Genomic DNA, 16,897 nt, shown 5'->3' on the forward strand with positions numbered 1-16,897 from the left:
TGGAATACACAAATCATAAATTCAGGAAGGCTTGACTACCTGGCCACAAAACATAGAACCTTCAGAATGACTTTAAATAATAAAGCCACTCCTTTTAGCTGAAATTTTCAAGCCACACTCTTATCCCTCTAACCCAGGCCTCCCCAAATTAACAAAGTATTTTGTTCCCAATAGATAAACTATATCAATCTTTGCTAATAAATCCCATTCTGATCACCTCATCTCATCCCTGTACAGGTCAACAGAACATCTGTTAAGCCCTTAAAAAAAAAAAAAAAAACTGAGCTAAAAATTAACTTTTATCTTGCTTCTGGTCTCCTTACCCACATATCCATGCCCGAATTTGATAAAGGTAGTGTTGAAGTACTAGAAATAGTAACATCAAGATTTATAATGTATGAAGACTTGACATACATTATGAAATTGTGTTCTTACAACAATCTTCAGGTTGGGTACAACGAGGAAGAGAATCCATGAGGTAAAATAGCTTGCTCCCAAATCATCTGCCTATTCATAAATAGAATCAGGAGGCAATTGCATATTTTTTATATTAATTTATGCATTTTGACTGTTATAATGATTTGGTGGCCAAATTTTCCTCTTGTTATGGGGTAACAAAAAGAATAGAACAAAAGTTGTGATTCAACCTATTTGTAGAATTCATAATTTTTAAATCTTAAGAATAGACCCTAATAAGCTATAGACATCAGAATTTACCACTGTTAAAGAACAAGGTCAGACTACTTAGGAGGAATTTTGCAATCTTAATCAACAATATCTTTATGCAGTCTTACAGTAGGATGAAATTAACATTAAATAATTCTCCTAACTCTAAATTCAACAAAAGTTCATTCTTTGAGCAATTAAAATTACTTTAAGTTGCCTGTACACACCAAAGCTCGATTGCTTTCTATGAATAACAAAACACATGCATCATTTCTTGATGAGATCAGAAATTGTATCACAATTACTCACCACATGCATCATTTCTTGATGAGATCATAAATTGTATCAAAATTAAGTTAGAGCCCCCCCAATGAAAACGTCAAAGCAAAGGTCTGCCATAACCTCTCTTGACTAAAGTTTAATTTTTGATCTCTCTATAAAATCAGGAAATTCATTTGTGATGTGAACTGTGGCTTCTTAAACTATAGTAATATATAAAAAGCCTTAGACCCAAAGATATGGAAAGATGTTTATCAAAAGATAGATATTTTTAAAAAACTATCCCCAATATTAATTTATCAAATGACACTTCTTCCTTCCACTCCTACTCTAGCCACTGGTTTCAACAATTTCTACTTGAGAAATTGTTGTGCTATTAATTTCACTGGAATCTATGGAGCTCCATATCTACTTTTGAATTACTTGAAGAAATTAATTTTAATAAAACATTTTTTTTAAATTTTACTATGTTATGTTAGTCACCATACAATGCATCATTAGTTTTTGATGTGGTGATCCACGATCCATTGTCATCATATAACACCCAGTGCTCCATGCAGTACGTGCCCTCCTTAATACCCATCACTGGGCTAACCCATCCCCACACCCCCCTCTCCTCTAAAACCCTCAGTTTGTGTCTCAGAGTCCATAATCTCTCATGGTTCATCTCTCCCTCTGATTCCCCCCCCCTTCATTTTTCATTCTTCTTAATAAAAAGTTATGCCTTCAATTTTTGCATCTGCTTTGTCCTACATCTATTGTTAACAAAATTGGTGGTATTTATCAGTGTGTATATCAATTTGCAATAAAAATCCTAAATTCACTTATCTTTTATAGTCTTGTTCAAATGCCATGTCCACCAAAAGCGTTACTGATTTTACCAGCTCAATATGATCTCAAACAAGGGGGAACCAGCCAGCAAACTGGTGAAAAATAAAAGAAAACTCAACTGGTATCCAAGGAAGAAGGAATCAGGGCTTGAGAAAATTTCTGAAGGAGTGGCCCAAAACAAAAATTGGAATCTTAGTGAAAAGTTAACAAAAGAAAATAGATAAAATAATAGAAGTGTTAGCAGGCAGAGCCTGGAAAGATCCCAAGGGAATAGTATATAGTAAGATGTCTTTGACTAAAGCCCAGAGGTAAAAGTTCTTAAACGTTCTGTATCCTTTGGGACACTCACAAGCAAGGGATATGTCTTACATAACTAAATTTAGAGTCAGAATAGCTGGGTTCAAGTGCAAGCTCTGATATTTTCCAGCTGTATGACTTGGCAAGGCAATCACTCTGAATTTCAGTTTCCTTTCCGATGAAAAAGTGGTAAAGACTAAAGACATTCTAAAGACTAAATAATTTATGTGAAAGCATTCACAAACTTTAAAACTAGAAATGTTAGGTATTATTAAAATACCATACTATGCTACTTTGTTAATTAATTTTGCTCATTTTTTACCTTGGAAAATTTCCCAGATACATATTTAGGAATGAGCATTTATTATAATTGGGTACTGGTCATTTTACCTCAATACTTAAAAAATTTGAATATGTAAGTGCTGAATGGCACTGTCCCACTACAATTTTATTTTATTTCTCAGTATAAATTTGGCCAGTAATATTTTTCTGCTTTCGTTGTTATAGAAAAAGCAATCTTCTCCTGCTCTCAACTGTGTGTGTGTGTGTGTGTGTGTGTTCTCGTCCATAATTATCTATTGGGCATTATTCAAGCCGCTCCAGACAAAACTTAAATATTTTCTTGACTAATCTTCAGTTTTATCAAGAAGTTGTAATGGGACACTGTTGAAAAGTGTAAGTTCCATATCATTTGCTTAATTAGTGGAACATTTTCTTACTCTTTCCCCAAAATATTATGGAAAAAAAAAACTTTTAAAATGAAGATATTTAAAAGGTAACAAAGAGCAATAAACAGAAATGGGAAAATACTGACTTATGAGGAGTCTCTAAAAAAAGAATTTTTAGTAATACCATTAAAGTTCGACTGGAAGATGAAAAAATGAAATATTTGATCTAAGGTCCTAAGACACACCATCAATTTAAGTTCTGGTGTTCAACAAATCAGGTCTGAGTTACGCTTGTGTAAATAACAAATACATTAAGTTTATACACTTGCAAAACAGTGGGGCTTTATATAAACATAAATATATTCTACATTAGGATAAATAATGGATAAGCAATTAATAATAAATCATATGGAAACTAAAAATAAAAAGCATCATGTTGTACAACCTAAATATATACAATTGAATACAATATAATTTGCCAATCATACTTCAATAAAGTTTGGGGGGGAGGACTAACATAAATCATAAGAAAAAAAGAAAACTGAAAACAGTACTAAATTTAGATTTAGGATGATCTTCATCAGGATCTTTTCTATACTGGCACATTATGATTGCTTATTCATGAAAGGGGAAATAAAAAATGAAAGTGGAAGTAACTATCAATTTAATAATTTAAATTAAAATTAAGGATGATAATTGAAGTGGTTGCTGCTAGAATTTTACACTACTATTTTTAAGATTCTGAATAAATTTGTTATTTACAAGTCTCTGGATATATTTAAGTACCTCAGAGGGGGGAAAAATGAAGTAGAGCTTTTGAACATAAGACTGAAATTCCTTTACTATAAATACTTTCTAATATAACAGTTTCTGGAATATTATTAGCCAATGCCAAACAACAATTAAGAATAAATTAACAAGAAAAGGTAATTCAAATAAGTGAATTTACAGTCTTTGCTAATTCAGTCTAGAAGCTAAAACTCCTATGTATCAACAACTTCTCCTTTAAAACATAATACTAAAGCACTGGGTATAAGTAGGGTTTAAGTATATACAAAAGTGAGTAAATACTAAATATTCAATAAAAAATAACTTCCAACTTACATTTCTAGGAATCAAGTGATAACCCAAAAAAGTATCAAAATCTAATACAACTAGTAAGAATTTTAAAAGTAACTCAGTTGAAATTTCACATAAGTTTGTATCATTACATTAAAAATTCCAGGAGAGGCATTTGGGTGGCTCAGTCAGTTAAGTACCTGATTCCTGATCCCAGCTCAGGTCTCTATCTCGTGGTCATGAGTTCAAGCCCCATGTTGGGCTCCATGCTGGGCATGGACCCTACTTAAAAATTAATTAAAATCAAATAAATAATTTAAGATGTTTTTGATCAGTCCTTTGCTTTGAAATCATCCCCAAAACACATATATATCTTTTCACAATAATACACATATATTTTGGGGGGCACCTGAGTGGCTCAGTCAGTTAAGCATCTGCCTTCAGCTCAGGTCATGATCCCAGAGTCCTGGGATGGAGCCCCATATCAGGCTCCTTGCTCAGCAGGGAGCCTGCTTCTCCCTCCCCTACCTGCTCGTGCTCTATCTCTGTCTCTCTCGCTCTCAAATAAATAAATAAAATCTTTAAAAAAAATACACATATATTTTTTAAAAACCTATGTGTTGATAATTTTTAATAACTACGACTATTTTTAGCATTTAAGAAAATATATTCATTTTTCAAAATAATATGTATTTTAAACCATTTTTATTTTCTGTATCGATCATGTTAGGTAATATTTTAACTCCAGTGATTTGGGACCAATAATTAGCTGTACTTCACATTAAGTAGCATTACCCCTAGTATTCACATTAATTCTCTAAAAAATGACTAAATAGTGATAGCTTCAAAACCATATTCATGAAGAATCTACATTAAGTTCCAAAGGACACTTCTCTCAAACTTACCCTTACAAAAAAGTATTGAAGAATCATGTTCATTTTACAATATAAACTATATTCATAAATAAAAGCAAACATCCATAATTTTAATACATTTTAATGTCCACATTAAAATACAGTACAAATGCCTTCATTAATTAACAGCAGCACTGTATATTATAGGAATCTGTAGGCAACACAAATTATTTTTATATAAAGATTTTCTTTAATCTAGATAATGTAAAAATTCTTTTAAGAAATTTAAGTTGAAGGTAATTTTTTATAGCCAAGGATACCACACTGTTTAATTCTGAGCCAATGTAAATCTGATCTATGGGTATGGCATTTATTTACTGAGTAATCATAGTATAGAAAGAGCTAAATATTCATATGATTCTTTTAAGTACAAGATTAGCCATTTAAAGCATATAATCACTATTAAAACTGATTATATGTAACATAGAAAGAATCTGAAAATACATCAAAAGACCACTTTGCCTGTATAGGCTTTCAAAAATGACATAATTTAAAATGTTTTTAAAATAAAAATGTTTTTGGGGCGCCCGGGTGGCTCAGTTGGTTAAGCGACTGCCTTCGGCTCAGGTCATGATCCTGGAGTCCCAGGATCGAGTCCTGCATCGGGGCTCCCTGCTCAGCAGGGAGTCTGCTTCTCCCTCTGGCCCTCCTCCCTCCCTCTCATGTTCTCTGTCTCTCATTCTCTGTCTCACAAATAAAAATAAAAAAAAAAAATCTTAAAATAAAAATGTTTTTAAATTTACACTGTTTACTACTTACTTAAGCAAGACCTTTTGCCAGCTGTGCTTGCACCACCTGAACACAAATTGCCTCCCCGATGAATTAATTCAAGTTCCAAATTGGTTCTGTAAGTAAAGCATCAAAATATATCTCAATTAGGCTGAAGCAATACTTTTTAATTTGTTTTACTGATATGTCTGAATTAACCTAAATAATAAAGTTGAAGAACTTTATGAATAGTTTATGGAATATCCATAATAATATTTTATCTGATATTTAGAAATAAAAAGGGAAACAGTTTATCTATCCTTATATGTTCATATATATAACCTGCAAAACTGCACACATCATGATGTAACTGCTGCAAAACCCCAAATGTTGGCAAATACTAAAAACTGGGCCTTAGGGAAAACAACAGCAACACATTTCATAAACCTGCACATAAATCTGATGAAAGAGCTTGTACCCAACTGTTAGTGACTGAGTGGATACTGTCATCTAAAACAGGAGGGCATACCAACTTTTCTATCAGAGAAATGGTTATCACTCACTGGAGCTTAGATGGTATCTAGACATCAGTATTAAACAAAATCACTAACATCAAAGTAGCTAAGAACAACACATATAATTAACAGGAGACTCTTCTTGGACTTCTAAAATTACAGTTTATTAAAGTACACTGTGTAACTACTGGCACTGCTAAACATCAAAAACGTTCATACAGATCTGAAATTCTAATATATTTAGCAATTATTAGCTTACAGATTAGTAATAATTAGTAAATTGACATTTTAAAAAGCAAATTGTTGCAGAATCTAAAGATTTACTCAAAAACAATACAGTAAAATAGCCAGTGAATTTTGCCAGAATAAATGAAAATTCTGAATGATAAAATGCGTGTATTTTTACTTCAACAGTATTAATAAACTTAAACACACCTTTATTTGCCACTACTAAAACTGAATAATTTATATCCAAGATATGCATTTGACACTAACAGTGAGATAGCCCATCTTTAAAAAAAAAAAAAAAAAAAAAAAGGCAAAATTTCAAGCTTACTCTGCAAATGAATTCAAGGAAGAAGGAAGAATATGATCCTATTTTACTTAAAACAAAACAGTTTGAACTGGTTTGGGTTGTACTTTTAACACAAAATGTTTTGAAACATTATTTTCATATATTTACTTACAAATGCAAACTGTTAACAAAATTAATATTCTTAAATCTGTATATTTGCCACCCATTTTTAAAGGAATGCTTTAATCCTCTCTACTGGTGTGGGGGAAAAGCAATTTAACATTGATAATGTTCCTGCTCAGAACTCCATCTGGTTGCTGCTGATAAGGGCATCTGTGTGACAAGGGAATTTTCCACCCTTCAGGCGATTTGCATTGCTCACTGAACTTCTAAAAACCTACCAGCAAGGAAGCAGGGACAAGGATTTCATATTAGTGGACAGAAAGCGAGCGGAGACCAGCATGTGTTCCTTCATCAGGGGAATATAAATGAGATCAATATATTTTGTTTTCACAAATCTTCTGTTGCCTAATCTGTAGAAAAAAATTAACGGCTATATTCTCTTATAAAAACTAAGATTTCCTAGATTGTACTTTTAAAAGAGCTAACCAGAAACATGATCAATTCTTACAAACGAAGGTCAGAACCAGAATGTCAACTTTTATTTTAGCACAGTTTGCAAAAATATTCATTAAAATATAAATACAAGAACAATTCTGTTTATTCAATCATCAAATAAAATACTTTAAAGGATGACAAACATGTTACCAGGAATCTGATTCTAAAGAATACTTGGAAGAAAACTACTAAATCTAATTAATTGTTTCAGATTATGGTTAGAAAATCTCCTGAAAAACATTCTTTCTGACATTAAAAAAGAAAGGAAAAAAAAAAAAAAACCCTACCTATCCAAAGGGTTAGTATCATGTAATAATCTAGGACTTTAAAAATCAATATGTCAGAGACCTTAACGCTCAGTTTTTCCTTATTTTATTTACATCAAAATTGGCCCTTTGAGACTTGTTAGAGAAACGAACATACAAACGTGTCACATGCCCCATGTTTGATCTTCCTTCACTCTTGAAAATCTCAACACAATATTCTGTTTCTGCCCTCCTGAATGGATGATATAAAAATAAAGATTGTTCTCGAGAAAAGTAGACTCTACTGTTTATATTCCTAACACAAATCCATTCAAATTAGTTTGGAAAGAAAAAAATCTCTGTAACTGAAACAATAATGAGAAAGATTGCTTACAACTATCTTGGTGCCCACCTACATATTCCATTTAAAAACTCCAACTATGCTTCAGCTTCTTTTTGCATGACCAAGGTCTGCTTTCCCTTCTACCCCCCTCCACCCTCCTTTGATATGAACTTCTATTTTTAGAACTATAATTTGAAAAACAAATGTGTGTATACACATGCACACACAGAGACACTCAAACACACACTGGTATCAGTGTGGGTTCAAGGCCTGAGCCTACCATTTACTGGTTAAGCAAGTTACTCAACATCTCAGAGAGAAAAAATATCTTTGTCCGTACCATAGCCTATATTATACAAGACTCAGCTCAAGCTCTAACTCTTCCAGGAATTAGGGAGAACTAATTCCCTTTTCTTGAGACAGGAAAGAAACATTTCCACATACTTTATATTTCAATTTGTTCATCTTCCCTTTCAAAGTTCTATAGCATTTTTTCAAAATGATATTTTTAAAACAAACTATATTCTGTTTTATACAGGTTGATGTATATTGGTTTTGTCTCTCCAACTAAATGGTAATAAATTCCTGGAGAGCCGGGACCATTTCAGATAAAGCTTCTAAATCCCTGATGGTACACAGCAAAGTGCTCAAAAACACCTTAGGAACCAGAAATCTCTTTGTTTGGGTATGGAACCAATAATAAGATTCTCTTTAGTCCCCATGGCTTATTCTCTTTCTTTTGTTGGCCCTTCCTTCTATTCCCTTAAATCCAGCAGTGAAACAAGAAAAAGGAGGGGGGGGAGGAAGTGGAGGTGTTTTATCAAAGAATTTCTTGGCTTTAAAAAGGATTCATAATTTGGTATTTTAGCAAGCATTCCTTTTATTCTGAACATACTTAGGTTGTAAAGTTTAAATTTACAATGCAACTAATATGTAAAGTAAATTGCACTCACTCTACTGAGCAGTTTACCCACTGTGACTTAAAGATATCTCTCCATCTACATCTCAGTTATTCATGTTTCATCTTCTTTTCATTTCCATGTTTCTCACTATATACAGGCCAAGTGTTACTCACCAATACCTCTAGGCTATATGTAACATGAGTCCAAAATCCTTGGAAAAGTCAATTATTAAAATTAGTGTCATTTTTTGTTTCAATGAAGAAATAATGAATTGGTATTTAATTGAGGAAAGCTTTCCTCACCCAAATTAACCTTCCATAATCCATCTGAACGCCTGGTATTTGCAACAGAGCATTTTTTGGAAATACAATAAAACTTGAATATAGTAATTTTGATTAATTTTAATGTAAGAGAAAGATATCATTCCAACAATTTCTTCTCTGCTGCCCTCAAAAAATCCTCCAAGGCTTTACCATGCATATAAAATAAAAAACAAAGAGATAAATTGCCCTACAAAAAAAAAACCAAAAAACAAAACAAACAAAAAATCCTCTAATTATTAAAATTAACAGCTTTACAGGCTACTTAACCACTAGAAATATTTTTTTCCTGAACAACAAAAAATTTAAGTTCCCTGAAGAGCAAACTAAATTACTCATTCAGTGGGGAGAAATTCAGCTCTGGGAAACAAGGGTTGTATTCCATTCAAATTTCTAATGTCAAATACAAATAAATGTGCACATTCTAATGAATTATACATTTAAGAATCACAATATTTAATTCAAAAGTTAAATAACTCGAAATAAATTTATTTCTAAATATTTCACTTAAACATTTAAACATTTTAAATATTATCAAATATGCCTACCTTTTAGGCACAAAAATAATCATAATTTGTAATCATACATATTTATGAAATAAGGTTATATGCTAGGCATAAGATATATATAAAGACCTGTTTCTTACCTTGAGAAAATTACTATTCAAATAGGATACAACATCCTTTTTTCCCCCAATTCATGTTTTTGTTAATTTTTTAGCTAATTTTGTTTTGTTTTCTTTTTAATAACTAAGTAAAACTTAGAGAAGGCATGCAATCTCACTGTGAGAACTTCACAATGGCCTGGGTAACTTTAACCAAAGTTTTTTTAAAGGTTACATACTCTCATTTTCAGAAGCATTATCTTGTTGCTTTAGAGTTTATCATGAGCAATCAGAGAAAAATGGGAGGAGAGAACACATTTTCTGTTTCTCTATATACATCCACAGTAAATAACATTTGATATCTGTCCCTGTTTCTCAATAAAAGAGAAAAACCAAAATACATTGACCTTAAAAAGTCTCCTATTACCACAGCAAGGTATATATAAGGTATTTATATATTTAAGAAAATAGGAATTTATATATTCAAGAAATAGGAATCTAAAACTTCCACTAAACTAAATTTAAATCAAGTTATTTATCATGATATAGAAAAATTCCATGGACAGATCATTCCTATTCACCTAGAATTTTCTTACTGGATCAGTCCTAAGAAAGTAAAAAGCATAAATACATAAGCAACATAAATATAGTATTTATACACATACACACACAAACACATATACATCTATGTAAACCGACACATATATACATGGCATAACTGAGTTGGTCTACATTCATCTCAATTTTCTACAACATTATTACTACAACATTGTATAGAAGTTTTTTAAAACCTTGAAACCATGGCAAAATTAAATCATACTCAATTTAGTTTTCACATAAAGTGTATTTTATTGCAAGTATGCAGCTGGTAACTCTCCAGACACAAAATGTTGAATTAACTGTTATATCTTCTCTGAAGCATTCTGGATAAATAACAACAATAGTTTAGGAATGTGCAGACTAGAAAGTTACTTCCCAATCCATTAGATCCTTTTACATCAATCCATGTCCAGCTTTTGCATTCTTAAACTAAACACTAATGTTTCCTTATCTTGAGCTCTAACTTGCTTGCAATTTTCCTAAATCTGGTTCCTTTTTTCCTGGGTTCTAAAGACTACATATAATTCATTTACTCTTGTTACCCTCTGGTCCATGAATGGGGCAGAGAGACTGGCCCTGGTGAACTGCATGCACATATGACCTATAAAAGATGAATACAGGGGAGAAAAAAGGAGGACAGTAATTGAAAGAACAATAGATCTTGACTCGGAGATCTGAGTTCTAGTACTACGTGCCACTAATTTGCTGCATGACATTCAAGTTACATTATCTCTCTAAATCTTACCTATTATAATACTACTTGGGACAAGATACAAAAAAGTATGCTTCTAGGGATATCCAGTGGTCTACAACATCAATTCTGGCAGAATGTGTTTACAAGTTTCTAATTGTGCCTGCTTCTTCCCTGTTTACTTCTTTTATGGTTCTCCATTTTCATTCAATTAAGTTTTCTAAAATCCCTGTTTGGAACCATTTCTTAGGGTACTGAACACCCACTCAATTAGACTAATCCTACCTAATTTGAAAGATGAGGAGTATTTACCTGTTTTCTTGAGCCCCCTGCTAGCTACTAATAGAAACTTAGAACTTGCCTGATCTTTTGCTCCATCTCCCTTATCTGATTTTCTAAACCACCTACAGGATATTACTAGATATTTTACTAGCTTAAGGCAAACAAAATAAGTTCTTCTTACTTATAAATTAAAAGTGTTTAACATATTACAATGTTTTTGTTTTCAGTATTACTACTTTTTGACAGGACTTGAACAGTGATTTCTTAACAAGACCCTTCATATTTAATACTCACATGCTTTGAGGTAGACATCTGTCCCACAATGTTAATAATACACTTTTTCCTACATATTCTATAATATATAACACTTCACCCGATATTTCATGAAAATAAAAACTCTTCAGAAAATGAAGAAAACCTACATTTTTATGATCCTTTGAGACGGTTCTAAAACTAGCCATAATTTCAACCACCATAAAAAATACACATCCTTTCTTCAAATAAATATTAATGGCACAAATAGAACAAAAAACCAACTATTCAGAATAAGTAAATATTAAAGTATATACCATGTATACCTACCTAGCAACAGAATACATAAAGAGAAAATCATTGTCTGGTGAACCTGGGGTCTTGCTATAGTCTCTATATTTTTTCTGAGTGGTATTTTTGATATCTTTCATTACAGATTCCATTTCTTTACTTAAGTTGGTCTCTGACTGTAAAAAATGCAAACATACATATAAAGTTTATTCATATTCATTTTCTCTAATATAGTCTAACACTACAATGTTTATCATATGAATACATTAGGAAATTAAAGTTAAAAAGTTAAAACAGATGTACATGAGCTATCCACTATAAATACACTTAGTGCACAAAGATAAAATAGATCAAGAAATATCTTCTATTTTATCCTAATTCTATATTGTGATTGGTTAGCCTATAATCTAACCATGAACTAACCACACAAACCTATATTCTAAACAAATGAGTAGATGTCATTAATATTTTAGAACAGTTTTCATGTTTATAAACAATCTGACTTCATTTAAGTTCACTTCTCAAAGACTAATATTGATGTCCCTTGCTTTAAGCATATTTTAAACACATAAAAATTTGGATTTACAAAAGAAAAAAACCAGACTCTAAAATTAGTCTTCAACTGAGAAAAGAAATTGCAAAGAAATAAATCTTTGAGTAGCTTTTAACTATGAATTTGTTTCAAAAGTCAATAGTTTTCATAAATTTATTGCTTAAACTAGGTACAGCTATCACTTCTTTCTGTATCATACATCTATAATGAAGGTAAAATATTTAAATATTTAAATCAAATAAATAAATCCTACTGGATGGGATAAAAGATGGGTTCACTTACACCAAATCCCACCAAAATAGACTGACTTACAGTGAATGGTTCAATCAAGTATATGATAGTTTATCTGATACATACACACATGAAGTGTATGTAAATCTATAATTACACATATATAAAGTGTGTGTGTATACGTAAATGTATCATCTGAATCCTAATATACCTGATGGGCATATTTTTAAGTGATTAGCCTATGCTTTACATTGTAAGATACATATATACGTAATTTATTTGTTTGGCTTTGTTTTTAAAGATTTCAACATCTTAAAAGAGTCTAACCATATCTAAGCTTATAGGATTTCATGATCTGGAAGATGTATATTAAAAGTATAACAATTTGGACTAAGGAAAAGTATAGCCTTTGGTAATAATTTGTTCCATTATTCTCATTTTTGTTTTTAATAACCACAAACAGAAAAGAAAAACATCTAAAAGCAATTGCTTTTAAATGTTTAAAGGTCCAGAGTAATTTATAAAGGAATGAAAATGAAAGGAACGAAAATGAGAGCTGAAAGCAGAGCTGAGTTTACCAGGATATTTTTGCCTTACACTGATGCTTACTGGGAAAGCTCCCGGCCGTCCCTGCAGCTCTTCCACTTCCTTTATGAGATCTTGTATGCTTTTGTTACTAGGACGTTGCCAAAGGTTACTTTCCACATTGCTCCCAGGATAACAAGGAAGAACACTGTTAGCAAACTGCCTACAGAGAGGACACGTGAATTCTCCTTTGTCCACTGAGAAGCCCTGAAGAACCTGGTCATTCTAAAAGATGAAATAAACATACAGATTTATAATGCACACCTTTAAAGAAAACAAAAAATTTACACCATTACATTTTATAGTAAACAAATGAACCATGCAAAAAAAAAAAATCTCTAATATATGTCATACATAAAGTCTCTTGATGTAATGAGCACTGGGTGTTATATGCAACTGATGAATCACTAAGCTCTACCTCTGAAACTAATAATACACTATATATTAATTAATTGAATTTAAATTAAAAAAAAAAGAAAGAGGGGCACCTGGGCGGCTCAGTCGTTAAGCATCTGCCTTCAGCTCAGGTCATGATCCCAGGGTCCTGGGATCAAGCCCCACATCAGGCTCCCTGCTCTGTAGGAAGCCTGCTTCTCCCTCTCCCACTCCCCCTGCTTGTGTTCCCTCTCTCACTGTGTCTCTCTCTGTCAAATAAATAAAAATAAAAAAATTTTAAAAAGATGTTACTTGAAGAAAAAAAACAAAGTCTCTCATTTGACTGTTGAAGCTTATCAAATCACTTCTTTCAACATGGCAATCATATCACCAAGAGCCTATCACCAAGAACTGCTGAAGTATCTTCCCCTTCTCTTAGTATGAAACAGTTAAATAATGAGGCAATTGATGTGTAATATAGATTTAAGATAAAGAATAACTTAAAAAGTAGGCCACATTACAGTGGATCACCTTCCCCTTACCCCATGCCCCTGTTTCTATAATCTATAGGTGACCACTGGGCAGATTCTCTCAGTGCCCATGATCCTTGATGGAGAATAGACAACTTGATTTAGTCTGAGACTAAATCAAGCCTAAAAAATGTGATGTGTCGGGCGCCTGGGTGGCTCAGTTGGTTAAGCGACTGCCTTCGGCTCAGGTCATGATCCTGGAGTCCCGGGATCGAGTCCCGCATCGGGCTCCCTGCTCGGCGGGGAGTCTGCTTCTCCCTCTGACCCTCCCCACTCTCATGCTCTCTCTATCTCATTCTCTCTCTCAAATAAATAAATAAAATCTTTAAAAAAAAAAAAAAAGTGATGTGTCTTTGTCTAACTGCCAAACACAACTGACTGGACTTTATGCAGTGAATTTGTTTAGGTTTAATGGATAGGGGAAAGATTCAGTTAGGATGCTCAGAATGTAAGTGTGATAGGAGGGGAATTAATTTAACACCCTTTCCTTCAGATGTTTCTGATAGAAGAGGAGAAAACAGAATTTTTTAAACACAGACACATAAGCATATGTGCCTAGGAGGAAATTCTTACTCATAAGAGACCGCTATACATGCTAACAACCAGAGGACTTAACACAGGAATCCAGACTCTTACATTTGTTCCTTTCTTTCGCTTGACACCACCACACAGCCATTTTGCTCTTTTAGGCCATTACAACTGTGTAGTCTTAACCACTATATTGCTCTTTTTCCCAGCAGTCTCTTTCTTTTACTCTGCCACTAACCTAACGCTTTATCTCAAAATATGTTTTAATGCATTAATGTAAATGTATGAATGCTACAATATGAACATTATTACTAACAAGACAAAAATAATGAGGAAAAAAAGGATACAAAGAGAAGAAAATGAATTTGCCTATGGTTACAAAGGTAATGACAATGTTAGGATGAATTTAAGTTTCCCCACTCTTAATTTAGTGCTCATTTCACTATATTTGGATCTCAAATACTTTGACTAAAAGAACCGAATTCTACTTTTTTTTTACTTTTTGACATTTATTTTTTTCAAGGCCTTAAAAGTGTAACACCACATCTTCTTAAATCCAATTCTGCAAATATTTACTAAGCTCCTATCATGTGTCAAATGCTATGCCAGGTGATGCATAAAGATTTAAGGTACATCTTCACTTAAGGTACTAACAATATAGAAGCAAACAAAAATAAATTATAATAATAGTGTGAAAAATACAACAGAGAAAGCTTCTCAGAGAAGATTTGTGAGCTAAGTTTTAAAGATACACAAGAAGGGTGTATAGAAGGTTGGGGTAAGAGTCCCGATCATTGAAGGACATTCTATAAGCTCCCCTACAGCCTTAATTTTAAAGAATGCTAGATCCCCCTCCTTGCCTTGACTGAAACTAGGTTTTTTCTTGAAGCCTTCTCAGGTAGGCACTGCTCATTCTCCCACACCCCTCACACCTCAGTATTCTTCTAGTGCTGGCAGTATTCTTCTCTAGTGCTGGCTTGAGATCTTTACTTTTGCATTCTCCCATCTTTGTGGCTCATGTCATTTAGGGATATCACCCTTTTCTTTCATTTTTACTGTCATCCACTGCCCTCAATCACTGAAGACTTTGGTTTTCCTCACTGCTCCAAGTCCTACGACCCTCTTATGCTACTTCAGTGTATATAGGGACAATCTATCTTATATCTTAATCCATCAGCTCTTTGACCTCATTAGCTCCTATGGCACTGACCTCCACTCTACTCCAGTACCTGTTACCATGACCACCCCCTTATTCTAAAATGACCCCAAATTGTCCATATCTGAAAATATTAAATCCAAACAGCTTACAGTCTGACTGCCAACTCCTATCTCCTTTATCTTTAATTCCTCCCTTCTCCCCCAGTTTATCAAGCCTTTCCTATTCTGCCTACACACCATGATGTACCACCTCAAAAACTGTTTGGTCAATACTTCTCATTCCCCCTTCATATGTCCTTCCATCATACATACCCCATAAAACCTTCATACAAAATTAATCCAGTGTATGACTTCTCCAATTCCGCACTCAAATTAAAAAACTGAAATAACTTCTTGCTACAAACTGTTTCCATCTCAATTAAGCCCTGAATACTTCCTGGCAATCTTTCTCCAACATCCTATGAAGAATTCTCTCACCCAATTCCAAAGTGGTTTTTCCAAACCACCTCCTCACTTCTCAAGTCCCTTCATCTACCCCAGCCTTGCTCCTTTTACTCTAGAAGCATAAAGCTACACCTCTACCTCAGAAAGAAGAGAGTCATGACAGTTCCTTCAGCTTTCTGTCTTCTTCCACTCCAGTATTTACTTAATAAATCCCATTAGTCCTTCCATCCACTTTCTTCCTTCTACTCTCTTTGCTAATTCTCCTAACTAGTCTTTCAATGATACTGTTGCCACCATGATCCACCTAATGTGAGACTCTTATTCCCAATCAAATCTTTCACAATGACAATTATCTCTCACCTTGATTCCTTCCTCCTTCTTACACTGCACATGCCATCTCTCACCAAGTCCAGAAAGACCCTTTTTCTAAATATATTTCAAATCTCTAAGCTCTTCTCCATCTCCAGTGCAATGACTAAGCTCAAGCCACTATCATCTTGTACCTCCTAAATATCATCGCATTCTTTCTTACTCTACTGCAATCCCACAATAATCACCTACCATCTACACAACTGCCACAATGACCTTTCTGAAGATGTCATAACTCTGCTTAAAAGTCTTTAATGATGGGGCGCCTGGGTGGCTCAGTTGGTTGGGCGACTGCCTTCGGCTCGGGTCATGATCTCAGGGTCCTGGGATCGAGCCCCGCATCGGGCTCCCTGCTCGGCGGGAAGCCTGCTTCTCCCCCTCCCACTCCCCCTGCTTGTGTTCCCTCTCTCGCTGTCTCTCTCTCTGTCAAATAAATAAATAAAATCTTTAAAAAAAAAAAAAGTCTTTAATGATTTTAATGGCTCTCTGTAAAGAACCTATCTAAATAAAGTTCAAATTCCTTAC

At 33.4% G+C, this 16,897-nt stretch overlaps 1 protein-coding gene across 8 annotated transcripts in view; it reads right to left on the reverse strand.

The window, feature by feature from the left end:
• Positions 1–16,897, reverse strand: part of UBR3 (ubiquitin protein ligase E3 component n-recognin 3) — a 226,711-nt gene that overhangs the window by 71,823 nt on the left and 137,991 nt on the right. For 5 of the 8 annotated variants that reach the window (XM_035007806.1, XM_035007803.1, XM_035007801.1 and 2 more), the window contains 3 exons: positions 12,981–13,193; positions 11,639–11,775; positions 5,474–5,559 (listed from right to left, as the gene is read on the reverse strand). In XM_035007806.1, the coding sequence (XP_034863697.1) occupies positions 5,474–5,559; positions 11,639–11,775; positions 12,981–13,193 (436 nt within the window). Of the gene's footprint in view, positions 1–5,473; positions 5,560–6,852; positions 6,985–11,638; positions 11,776–12,980; positions 13,194–16,897 lie in introns of those variants that run through there. The other 3 variants (XM_035007802.1, XM_035007800.1, XM_035007805.1) reach the window with 2 other exon arrangements.

The sequence above is a fragment of the Mirounga leonina genome, unplaced genomic scaffold (assembly GCF_011800145.1).
Source record: "Mirounga leonina isolate KUSES-001 unplaced genomic scaffold, KU_Mleo_1.0 Mir_151, whole genome shotgun sequence".
NCBI lineage: Eukaryota > Metazoa > Chordata > Mammalia > Carnivora > Phocidae > Mirounga > Mirounga leonina.